Genomic DNA, 12,579 nt, shown 5'->3' on the forward strand with positions numbered 1-12,579 from the left:
AGGCTGTATCACATCCAGCCGGGATTGGGAGTTCCATATGGCGGTGCCCAATTGGCCCAGCATCGTCCAGGTTTGGCCGACATTGTAAATAAGAATTTGTTCTTAAATGACTTGCCTAGTTTAATAAAGGTAAGAAAAAAATGGCAATTTTTTATTTGGAGTAATTTAAGTAGAATTTATCCTAGTCCTGATTTAAATTAAACTCTGTCCACGAAACCGCCCCTGAGTAAAACAAGGAGTGATGTTCAAATCCACCCACAGAAATTAATAATGTTAACAGCATTTAATTCCCCGTACAATTTTGAAACTGTTGTATTGAAAACCAGAACGAACAATTAGTTCAAACATGACGCTGACAGCACACGCAGGAGCGGAAAATAAATAATACATGATATGATCAAACACTGAATATATATACACAGCAATATTCAGTACTGCAATCAGGGCGCTAACTCTGGTCTTTACCTCATGAAACCAATAGATACACTAGTAGTGTTTAAGCCAACCGGCACCAGTAGGGATTGTTGATGAAAATTACATTTTTGGGACTAATAATATCTTGTATAGTATAGCATTTTTATCAGTCATGTGTTAGGCCTAGTGTCATACGTCGTATCCGTATTAACTGAAGTTGCCCTTGGGAATAATAAAGTTATTATATTATATTGTCGAACACCATACATTTAAAAAACAACTAGGAAATGTACTTTATTCTCACGGAGTGTGAATCTGGACCAATGACGTCACTTCACTTCTCCTTGGATTCTGTTTAGTCGAGAAAAGTTTTCCAGCACGGCGCCTTAGACATTTTTTTTCTTCCCCTTTTTGACTGACCATTTCTGCGGAATAGCCATCATGTCTCCCCCATCAAGAAGGCTTCAAACGAAGCCTGTGATTACATGTCTCAAGACCTTTCTTATTTCTTACAGTCTTATATTTTGGGTGAGTATTTACATGTAAATAACTGATGCAAGCAAGCTACCGTAACAATGGGCTAAGTTAGCGGCGATGCCAACAAGCAACCTTTCCAACCATTTGGCATTTACAAAGGAATAACGTTAGGCTACGGCTGACGCGAAAGGACTCGAATTATTGAAAATAAAACACTTCATCAAAAAATATTTCCCCGTGATATAGCGCGACAACACTGGTAGAAAATAGTCACTTTTTTGGATATTTCGCGACGCCTCGAGCTAATTTACATAATTAATGTGCAAACTTTATCATTCAAAGTTGGGTCCCTATCACAGTTTATGTTGTAATAAACTTTACTCCAGGAGCGACAAACAACGCTACCGTTTTCTTTTGAGTGTTGCAGTCCGCGAGCAGAGGCTACATTTCGATTGTTCACGTTGATTGCGGGGCTCATTGTAGTCGATAATTTCTACCCAGCTAAGGCTCGTATAGCCCTTGATCATGGCTCCCAGTTTTATTACATTACACACACATTGGAGAAATGAGTCTTCTGTACGGGGGAGTTTTGTTAAGAGCCCAGACGCTCGGTCTGAACATTAACATGTGTCGCTTGCGGTACGGTTTTGGAAGCATATAGAACTTATCTTTCATATCTGCGAGAAACAAAACGTTAAATTGACACACATTTATAGGGTAAAGGTTAGGTTTTCCACATGGCCATATCTCCATGTTACAGCTCCTATTTACGGAAGACAGTGACCACCTGTGCTAATTGTGAACTGTATCTAGCATGAGCCGAACATCTGTGTGTAATGGAAGAAGGCCGCCAGAAACGTGTCATCACTGAAAAAATACTATCAGCAGCAACTGTGATGAAGCCGGTTAAAATGGTTTAAGTTTTGCTTTTGTGAAATTATTTCGAGGTGATATGAAAGTGAAGGGCTATGTTTCTAGAACCCTGTCGCAATTGAGAATCGATTCAAGTTTGGATGGAATATTTGGCTGTATTGGCTGCTAGAGCCAGTCTACCTCTGAAAATAACAGAAGAACCTTCGACCTTAAGGAGTAACAGTAGGCTTCATTAGAGTACATTTTGCGCTATGGCTTGAGCTGACATCATTAGGCAAATTGGCAGATATGGTAGTTGATTGAGAAACAACCTCAGACGGCTGGCATTCTACCTAAATAATTATGAGCATAAACATCTATTTAGTTGTAGTTTTAGGTGAATATATTTTTTTTGCCAAATTAACATTAAAGACAGTTAGACAGCTTTCATTTTTCTAACAGCTTTCTTGATAACTCTTGTGAAAATTTGATTTCTCAATGCTGTTTATTCAATTTCCATTTTTCTGTCTACGTCATTAATTGAATGTGGCTTTTTTCTGGGTTCAAAGTTCATGATAACATATTTATCTCAGCTGTTTATTGATATATATAGAGGGTGATGTATATCATTCATGGCCCGGTGAACTAATGACAGCACTCTGACGAATGACTCTTGTAGAAGGAAGGGCAATACATTTTTCTAGGGAAGATGCTGAGCTCACTGATGTGAGACCTTGGGCTATTGGTTGTGGGGGAGATGTTTAAGTTACATGTTGACTTTGCCTTCCATGTGAGAAAAATCTGTTGTAGGCCACTTATACCAACCTCAAAGCTTTTTCAGCTTTGTAAAGACCCCCAACAACAGTCACACTGAGTTGAATAAAATTGTTAGGTGCTCAAGGTGTATAATTAGGATGGTTGTTTTTGAGCCTTAAATCTTGAGTTTGTGTCAAAGAACTAGGCCAAACTTGTTAAAAATCCCCTTATGGACCTGAGTGCAGCAATATACAGTGTATTCAGACCCTTTTCCTTTTCCCACATTTTATTACGTTACAGCCTTAATCTAAAATTGTTTAAATAATTTTTCCCCTCAATCTACACACAATACCCCATAATGACAAAGCAAAAACAGGTTCTTAGAAACGATTGCAAATGTATTAAAAATAAAAAACAGATACCTTATTTACATAAGTATTCAGACCCTTTGCTATGAGACTGGAAATTGATCTCCGGTGCATCCTGTTTCCATTTATCATCATTGAGTTGTTTATAGAACTTGATTGGAGTCCACCTGTGGTAAGTTCAATTGATTGGACATGATTTGGAAAGGCACACACTGGCCAAACTGAGCAATCGGGGGAGAAGGGCCTTGGGCAGGGAGGTGACCAAGAACCTGGTGGTCACTCTGATAGAGCTCCAGAATTTCTTTGTGGAGATGTGGAACCTTACAGAAGGATAACCATCTCTGCAGCACTCCACCAATCAGGCCTTTATGGTAGAGTGGCCAGATGAAAGCCACTCCTCATTAAAAGGCACATGAAAGCCCACTTGGAGTTTGCCAAAAGGCACCTAAAGTACTCTGAGCATGAGAAAACAAATTCTGTGGTCTGGTGAAACCAAGATTGAGCTCTTTGGCCTGAATGCCAAGTGTCACGTCTGGAAGAAACCTGGCACCATCCCTATGGTGAAGCATGGTGGTGGAAGCATCATGGTGGTGGAAGCATCATGCTGTGGGGATGATTTTCTGCGGAAGGGACTGGGAGACGAGCAGGATCAAGGGAAAGATGAACGGAGCAAAGTAAAGAGAGATCCTTGATGAAAACCTACTCCCGAGCGCTCAGGACCTCAGACTGGGGCTAAGGTTCACCTTCCAACATGACAACAACACTAGGCACACAGCCAAGACAATGCAGGAGTGGCTTTGGGACAAGTCTCTGAATGTCCTTAAGTGGCCCAGATCTAACATTTCTGGAGAGACCTGAAAATTGCTGTGCAGTGATGTTCCCCATCCAACATGACAGAGCTTGAGAGGATCTGCAAAGAAGACTGGGAAAAACTCCTCAAATGCAGGTGTGGCAAGCTTGTAGCGTCATACTCAAGGCTGTAATTGCTGCCAAAGGTGCCTTAACAGAGTACTGAGTAAAGGGTCTGAATACTTATGTTAATGTAATATTTCAGTCTATTTTTCATACGTTTGGAAAAATGTAAAACCTTTTTTTGCTTTGTCATTATGGGGTGTTGTGTGTAGATTGAGGGAAAAAATAATTAAATACATTTTAGAATGAGGCTGTAACGTAACAATGTGGAAAAAGTCAACGGGTCTGAATACTTTCCGAATGCACTCTATATCATATATGCCATTTAGCAGATACTTTTATCCAAAGCCACTTAGTCATGTGTGCATACATTTTACATATGGGTGGTCCCAGGAATCGAACCCACTGCCCTTTCGTTATAAATGCCGTGCTCTTCCAACTGAGCTACAAAGGACCAGCTGACTGTCTGTGCTTTCTCCCAGTTTACAGGGGTTATCCTTCTGGCTGTTGGAGTATGGGGGAAGGTGAGCCTGGAAGCTTATTTCCAGCTGGCCTCTGAAAAGAGCACCAACGCACCATATGTCCTCATCGGAACTGGAGCCATCGTCGTCATTTTTGGCCTGTTTGGTTGCTTCGCTACATGCCGCGGTAGTCCATGGATGCTAAAACTGGTCAGTTTTGCTGTGAAGTACCTCAGTGCACGGGTATTGTGTTCTCCTCAAATGTTTCTAGTCTTTGTATGTAAATTGATGAGTTTATTTGTTTTTGTTCCCCTCTCAGTATGCTATGTTCCTGATTCTGGTGTTCTTAGCGGAGTTTGTGGCTGGCATCTCTGGCTTCTTATTCAGACATGAGGTGAGATATTTTTCAAAAGTAGTGTTTCCACATCCAACAATTTACCAGGTGCGGGGTTACAAAAATGTTCATATATAAGAAATGGTATTACCCGTGCACTGAGGTATACTCCCATATAGATTATTCCAACGTTTCCGACTAGGACTACGAAGACCTTCTGGTCGAAATGTTGCAGTAAACTATAGGGTAGTATAGAACAACGTGTGGGTACTTCTATGAGGTGACTTAAACTACACTTGCCATTACTATAGGATTCAGTTGGCCACAAATCAAACCCAATTCCCTTTGTTTATTGCAGATAAAGGCTGTATTAGGTGATGCCTATAAAGATGCTGTGACGAACTACAATACCACTGACCCCAAAAGCTCTGCAGTTGACACCATCCAGAGGACTGTAAGTGATATTTTTGTCATTCATTGCGTAGCCTAATTCTCTGGTTCCTTTGCAAAGACCACAAAACATTCTGTTAAGAGAAGTGGCTTATAACAACATTTTATCAGAGACCCTGCAGAAGTGTTTCTATAATCAACTTTTACAGTACAGATTAGAGGTCGACCGATTATGATTTTTCAATGCCGATACCGATTATTGGAGGACAAAAAAAGTCGGTACCAATTAATCGGCCGATTTATTTAAAAAAAAAAATAAATAAAAAAAAATGTTAAAAAAAAATATATATACACTGCTCAAACAAATAAAGGGAACATTTAAACAACACAATGTAACTCCAAGTCAATCACACTTCTGTGAAATCAAACTGTCCACTTAGGAAGCCACACTGATTGACAATAAATTTCACATGCTGTTGTGCAAATGGAATAGACAACAGGTGGAAATTATAGGCAATTAGCAAGACACCCCCAATAAAGGAGTGGTTCTGCAGGTGGTGACCACAGACCACTTCTCAGTTCCTATGCTTCCTGGCTGATGTTTTGGTCACTTTTGAATGCTGGCATGCTTTCACTCTAGTGGTAGCATGAGACGGAGTCTACAACCCACACAAGTGGCTCAGGTAGTGCAGCTCATCCAGGATGGCACATCAATGCGAGCTGTGGCAAGATGGTTTGCTGTGTCTGTCAGCGTAGTGTCCAGAGGATGGAGGCGCTACCAGGAGACAGGCCAGTACATCAGGAGACGTGGAGGAGGCCGTAGGAGGGCAACAACCCAGCAGCAGGACCGCTACCGCCTTTGTGTAAGGAGGAGCAGGAGGAGCACTGCCAGAGCCCTGCAAAATGATCTCCAGCAGGCCCCAAATGTGCATGTGTCTGCTCAAACGGTCAGAAACAGACTCCATGAGGGTGGTATGAGGGCCCGACGTCCACAGGTGGGGGTTGTGCTTACAGCCCAACACCGTGCAGGACGTTTGGCATTTGCCAGAGAACACCAAGATTGGCAAAATCGTCACTGGCGCCCTGTGCTCTTCACAGATGAAAGCAGGTTCACACTGAGCACATGAGCACATGTGACAGACGTGACAGAGTCTGGAGACGCAGTGGAGAACGTTCTGCTGCCTGCAACATCCTCCAGCATGACCGGTTTGGCGATGGGTCAGTCATGGTGTGGGGTGGCATTTCTTTGTGGGGCCGCACAGCCCTCTATGTGCTCGCCAGAGGTAGCCTGACTGCCATTAGGTACCGAGATGAGATCCTCAGACCCCTTGTGAGACCATATGCTGACACATGCACATTTGTGGCCTGCTGGAGGTCATTTTGCAGGGCTCTGGCAGTGGACCTCCTTGCACAAAGGCAGAGGTAGCGGTCCTGCTGCTGGGTTGTTGCCCTCCTACGGCCTCCTCCACGTCTCCTGATGTACTGGCCTGTCTCCTGGTAGCGCCTGCATGCTCTGGACACTACGCTGACAGACACAGCAAACCTTTTTGCCACAGTTCGCATTGATGTGCCATCCTGGATGAAATGCACTACCTGAGCCACTTATGTGGGTTGTAGACTCCGTCTCATGCTACCACTAGAGTGAGAGCACCGCCAGCATTCAAAAGTGACCAAAACATCAGCCAGGAAGCATAGGAACTGAGAAGTTGTCTGTGGTCACCACTTGCAGAATCACTCCTGTTTTGGGGGGTGTCTTGCTAATTGCCTATAATTTTCACCTTTTGTCTATTCCATTTGCACAACAGCATGTGAAATTTATTGTCAATCAGTGTTGCTTCCTAAGTGGACAGTTTGATTTCACAGAAGTGTGATTGACTTGGACTTACATTGTGTTGTTTAAGTGTTCCCTTTATTTTTTTGAGCAGTGTATATCATACACACACACACACACACACACACACATTTTTGTAATAATGACAATTGCAACAATACTCAATGAACACTTATTTTAACTTAATATAATACACACACGCACACAGCTCTGAAGTGACAATGATGCTGAAGAGTCTGCTTAGGAGACATACTCTCAACTGTTTGAATAAAAATAGAGTTACCTGTGATGAATGTTGAAAACAAAAACTTTAATTTCTATATGCAGGAAATCCTATTTTAATAAATGGGCATGGTAAGAATTGACAACCAAGGTGCGAGTCATAATTCCTTGACACCTTTTAGCAAAATCTGAAAAGTGGTTCCTTCATTTATTCCATAGGATATTTTTAGATTCACTTAAAATAAGGTCTGTGTTTCATGTAGGCTTACATCACCGTGCCAATTGTATAACTGTGTAGATATCCATAGGACAAGGTAACTGATCAATATTGGCTAAATATAAGCGAAGATAAAAAAAATTGTCGAGTGGATTTATGAAAATATGTTGACAGTTACCTTATCCTAGTGAGATTTACACGGGTATCACAACGTCGAGGCTGTTTAAGCCTGCACGAAACACAGACCTTATTTGAAGTAGATCAAGACATTCTCTATGGAAGACATGAACGGTAAAATAACGAAGGAACCCCTTTCAAATTCAGCCGCAAGTTATTACAGGAATTATAACGCGTCGACTATTTCTCTCTAAACCATATACCTTTGACTAATCCGGAAACTATCACCTCGAAAACAAAACGTTTATTCCGTTCCGTATTTTATCTAACGGGTGGCATCCATGAGTCTAAATATTCCTGTTACATTGCACAACCTTCAATGTTGTCATAATTACGTAAAGTTCTGGCAAATTAGTTCGCAAAGAGCCAGGCGACACAAACTGTTGCGTTCACTGCACGCAGAGTCAGGGTAAATGCAAGAGAAATGACACAATTTCACCTGGTTAATATTGCCTGCTAACCTGGATTTCTTTTAGCTAAATATGCAGGTTTAAAAATATATACTTGTATTGATTTTAAGAAAGGCTTTGATGTTTATGGTTAAGTACACATTGGAGCAATGACAGTCATTGATTGATTGTTTTTTATAAGACAAGTTTAATGCTAGCTAGCAACTTACCTTAGCTTACTGCATTCGCTAACAGGCAGGCTCCTCGTGGAGTGCAATGTAATCAGGTATTAGAGCATTGTACTAGTTAACTGTAAGGTTGCAAGATCGAATCCCCCGAGCTGACAAGGTTAAAATCTGAGGCAGAACGTTCCTAGACCGCCATTGAAAATAAGAATATGTTCTTAACTGACTTGCCTAGTTAAATAAAGGTGTACATTTTTGGGGGGGAAAATTGGCCATTCCGATTAATCGGTCGACATCTTGTACAGATGGTCACGACCCGCCATCTTTTTTTCAGTTGCATAGATCTTGTTGGTATACGATTGTATTAGGTTATGGTCTGTCTTTTACATTATTAAATAACTTATTGACGTACAATAGAACCACCTTTAAAACATTATTTGATTTGCCCACTTGGCTAAGTCATCCATAGAATTAGGAATTAGAAGTCACCGTTGTTATTTCCTCTTGATCATTAGTAAATGTGTGTTTTGTACAGTTGTACTGCTGTGGAGTGAATAGTTACAAGGACTGGAACACAACAAAGTACTTCAAAGACAATGGCGTCCCTGTCAGCTGTTGCAAAGCGAACGCGGTCTGCTCTGTCGAGAACCTCAAGGACCTTGACAAGGCTCATGCCGTGGTGTATGACACGGTGAGAGCACTGCCGCATATCATTATCAATCATATCACACAGAATTGTCAGAGCTTTGTGTCTCTGGTTAGCTAAGTTCAGACCCTGCTTTGATTCATAGTTTGTCAGTATTTTAGATCAAGTGTTTGCCAGTCAGTAGGTGTAATGAACAGCTATAACCTAAAGGAACCATAGTAAAATGTTTGTTTTCCTTCTGCTTAACATGTTTTAGGGCTGCTTCTCACTGGTGACCACTTTGATGGAGTCTAACCTGGGAATAATTGCAGGGATATCTTTTGGAATTGCGTTCTTCCAGGTACATGAATTGACAGGCTGCTTACAGTAGGCATAATAATCTCTATGGGGAAAAATATACAATTATGTTATTACCTGTAACATGGATCTTGAAATGTTGTGAGATCATCAAGAAAATGCTAGATTTAACCTTGTCATTTTTTTTGGTTCACATCCTAATTGAAACTCTGTTTAACTTTCTGCCTAGCTCATTGGGGTATTCTTGTCCTGCTGCTTGTCTCGATACATCACCAACAACCAGTATGAGATGGTCTAGCAGTGTCCTTCCACAGGTAGTACCCTACTAGTGGTGTGGGATCCCATCCCATGCCTCATTGTTTTCACATAGAAAGGAATGTCTTAGGAGTGCTCAAAATGTTGATTCCTGTGTATCCCAGTTCTTAGAGCGTCGCGCTTGCAGCGCCAGGGTTGTGGGTTCGATTCCCATGGGGGACCAGTATGAAAAAAGTATTAAAATGTATGCACTCACTATTGTAAGTTGCTCTGGATAAGAGTGTCTGCTAAATGACTAAAATGTAAATTATTATATTGTCATACATGACATGAAACTGGAACCCCTGTACTTGGTTTGGTCACTTAAGTTTCTGTGTATCAACTTCTTGATTCCGCCACTACTGAAGAGAGCATTTTCATGAAAGGAAATGCCCACTTCCGGACATCAGATATGGTATTCATTACTTAGGAAGGCGATCGTGTACAATACCAGTCAAAAATGTGGATACATCCACTCATTCAAGGGTTTTTCTTATTTGTTTTACTATTTTCTACATTGTATAATACTAGTGAAGACGTCAAAACTATGAAATAACACATATGGAATCATGTAGTAACCAAAAAAGTGTTGAACAAATCAAAATATATTTTAGATTTTAGATTCTTCAAAGTAGCCACCCTTTGCCTTGATGACAGCTTTGCACACTCTTGTCATTCTCTCAACCAGCTTCACCTGGAATGCTTTTCCAACAGTCTTGAAGGAGTTCCCACATATGCTGAGAACTTGTTGGCCGATCTCTATTGGGTTAAGGTCAGGTGATTGTGGAGGCCAGGTCATCTGATGCAGCACTCAATTACTCTCCTTCTTGGTCAAATAGCCCTTACTCATCCTGGAGGTGTGTTGGGTCTTGTCCTGTTGAAAAACAAATGATAGTCCCACTAAGCGCAGAAAGCTGTGGTAGCTACGCTGGTTAAGTGTACCTTGATTTCTAAATAAATCACTGACCGTGTCACCATCAAAGCACCATCAAACCCCCTCCATGCTTCACGGTGGGAACCACACATGCAGAGATGATCCGTTCGCTTAGGCAAAAACACTGGTATACAGTGATTTATAAGGCCATATTGGGTAAAATGCCATTTTATCTCTGTTCTTTTTTCGTCAGATCGGTAAATAAATATCAATTACCCTCCCATTCTCATTTGCTTCTAACAGTACCAAAAATTAGAACAGGTCATGGTAGAAATAGTTTGTTACTTAGCTCCGTGGTCCTGGAGTTCTCTCTTGAACATTTAAAAATTTGATGATCTAGTTTCGTTGGTGGAGTTTAAACAATTGATCGATGTATATATCATAGAAGAGTGTAAATGTCTTTAGGACAGCTGTTTTTAAGTCAAGACTTTCGTGTTTTTAACATTATGTAATTTTTGTACTGTATGTGTTTATAGTTTTGTTTTTATGTTGTGTTAGTGTATGTAAGTTTTGTCTGAAACGTTGTTCCCCCTGCTGCTACTGGACCAGGTCTCTCTTGGAAAAGAGATGTTATCTCAATGAGAAAAACTTGTATAAATAAAGGTAACCTAAAAATAATATGCATCTCACAAAGACACGGCGGTTAGAACCAAAAATCTCAAATTTGGACTCATCAACCCAAAGGACAGATTTACACTGATCTAATGTCCATTGCTTGTGTTTGTTGGCCCAAGCAGGTCTCTCTTCCTCGTATTGGTGTCCTTTTAGTAGTTGTTTCTTTGCAGCAATTCGACCATGAAGGCCTGATTTCACGCAGTCTCCTCTGAACAGTTGGTGTTGAGATGTGTCTGTTACTTGAACTCCGAAGCATTTATTTGGGCTGCAATCTGAGGTGTAGTTAACTCTAATGAATTTATCCTCTGCGGCAGAGGTAACTCTGATTCTTCCTTTCCTGTGGCGGTTCTCATGCGAGCCAGTTTCATCATCGCGCTTGATGCTTTTTATGACTGCACTTTAAGAAACTAAAAGTTATTGAAATGTTCCGCATTGTCTGATCTTCATGTCTTAAAGTAATGACGGACTGTCATTTCGATTTGCATATTTGGTCTTTTACCATATAGGGCTATCTTCTGTATACCACCCCTACCTTGTCACAACACAACTGGTTGGTTCAAACGCATTCAGAAGGAAAGAAATTCCACAAATTAACTTTTAACAAGGCACACCTACCTGTTCATTGAAAAGCATTTGAGGTGACTACCTCATGAAGCTGGTTGAGAGAATGCCAAGATTGTGCAAAGCTGTCATCAAGGGTGGCTACTTTGAAGAATCTCAAATACTTTTTTGGTTACTACATGATTCCATATGTGTTAATTCATAGTTTTGATGTCTTCACTATTTATTCTACAATGTAGAAAATTGTAAAAATAGAGAGAAACCAGGAATGAGTAGATTTGTCAAATGTTTACTGGTACTGTAAATTCAAACCATGTGGAAATCTAGTACAGTATCAATATTGTGCTCAACAGTTGAGTAAGACCAGTGGCTGAAGTCCCCAACCTGACGTAACATTGATTATTGATGCACCAATAAAAGTAATGGAAAATGTTAATGACTACAACCCATCTAACATGTCATTTGTCTTTTTTCTTTGCAGGTCACTGACAGGCTGCTTATGATACAAAGGGAACTTGCATATTTTTAATCCTTCGTATACGTGTAATGGTTATCTATGACACTTTAGAGTACACTTGCAGATTAAAAACAAACAAAAAAAAACACATTTTTAGACTTCACTTTTCAATGGCAGCCAGACTGAAGGAAATAGTTATTGGACACCATAAGGGATTTATTTCTCCCATTCTGTCATCAATGGGATAAAGCTTTGCCTTGCTAAGACTAGTGGAATACAGTTTATTGTGCTTAAATGTTCATTTGGGATTCACTGACTTTGTTTGATGCTATTATATATGACATATTGCAATTGATTTGGTGAGCTTAAACCAAATATTAATGTATACGTTAAACGTTCTCATGCATGTAATTTTTTTATAGTAAAGGCTGCCCTCATTGTTGTTTTATGGCATCTTGTGTTAATGGTCTTACTGTAGCTTATGTTATTTTCATGATCGGCGTTACAATATTATAAGCTGGTGACTAAATAGACCATCTGGAACACCACAGTAATTTACACTGTGGAAAACTTCCAGCAATCCAGCCATCTCTTCTGTGGAGACTGGGAGAAAAGTATTCGAAGTAGCCTTTGTGCTGTTGACAAGTAGTTAATAGAGAATAGAAAATTATACACCATGATTTTGTGTGAACGTGAAGGCATTTTATGTGATTTACTGTGTTTAAGTTTGATATGTTAAGGTTTTGTGTTCACAAAAAAAATATATATATATATCCTCAATTGAAAATAA

The 12,579-nt window shown here is 40.3% G+C and overlaps 1 protein-coding gene across 1 annotated transcript; it reads left to right on the plus strand.

Moving 5' to 3' along the window:
- The first annotated feature begins 618 nt into the window (after positions 1–618).
- Positions 619–12,579, plus strand: tspan7 (tetraspanin 7). The gene is made up of 8 exons (XM_055926841.1): positions 619–942; positions 4,262–4,450; positions 4,560–4,634; positions 4,933–5,028; positions 8,521–8,676; positions 8,888–8,971; positions 9,158–9,242; positions 11,814–12,579. Exons 1-7 carry the CDS (start codon positions 856–858, stop codon positions 9,224–9,226), a joined length of 756 nt encoding a protein of 251 aa, XP_055782816.1. The 5' UTR covers positions 619–855; the 3' UTR covers positions 9,227–9,242; positions 11,814–12,579.

The sequence above is a fragment of the Salvelinus fontinalis genome, chromosome 6 (genome assembly GCF_029448725.1).
Source record: "Salvelinus fontinalis isolate EN_2023a chromosome 6, ASM2944872v1, whole genome shotgun sequence".
Lineage (NCBI taxonomy): Eukaryota > Metazoa > Chordata > Actinopteri > Salmoniformes > Salmonidae > Salvelinus > Salvelinus fontinalis.

Coding starts and splice junctions, on each gene's coding strand:
- tspan7 (XM_055926841.1), top strand. CDS start 856: ATGTCTCCCCCATCAAGAAGGCTTCAAACGAAGCCTGTGATTACATGT. Junction 4,635..4,932: donor GCTTCTTATTCAGACATGAG/GTGAGATATTTT, acceptor TGTTTATTGCAG/ATAAAGGCTGTATTAGGTGA. Junction 8,972..9,157: donor TTGGAATTGCGTTCTTCCAG/GTACATGAATTG, acceptor CTTTCTGCCTAG/CTCATTGGGGTATTCTTGTC.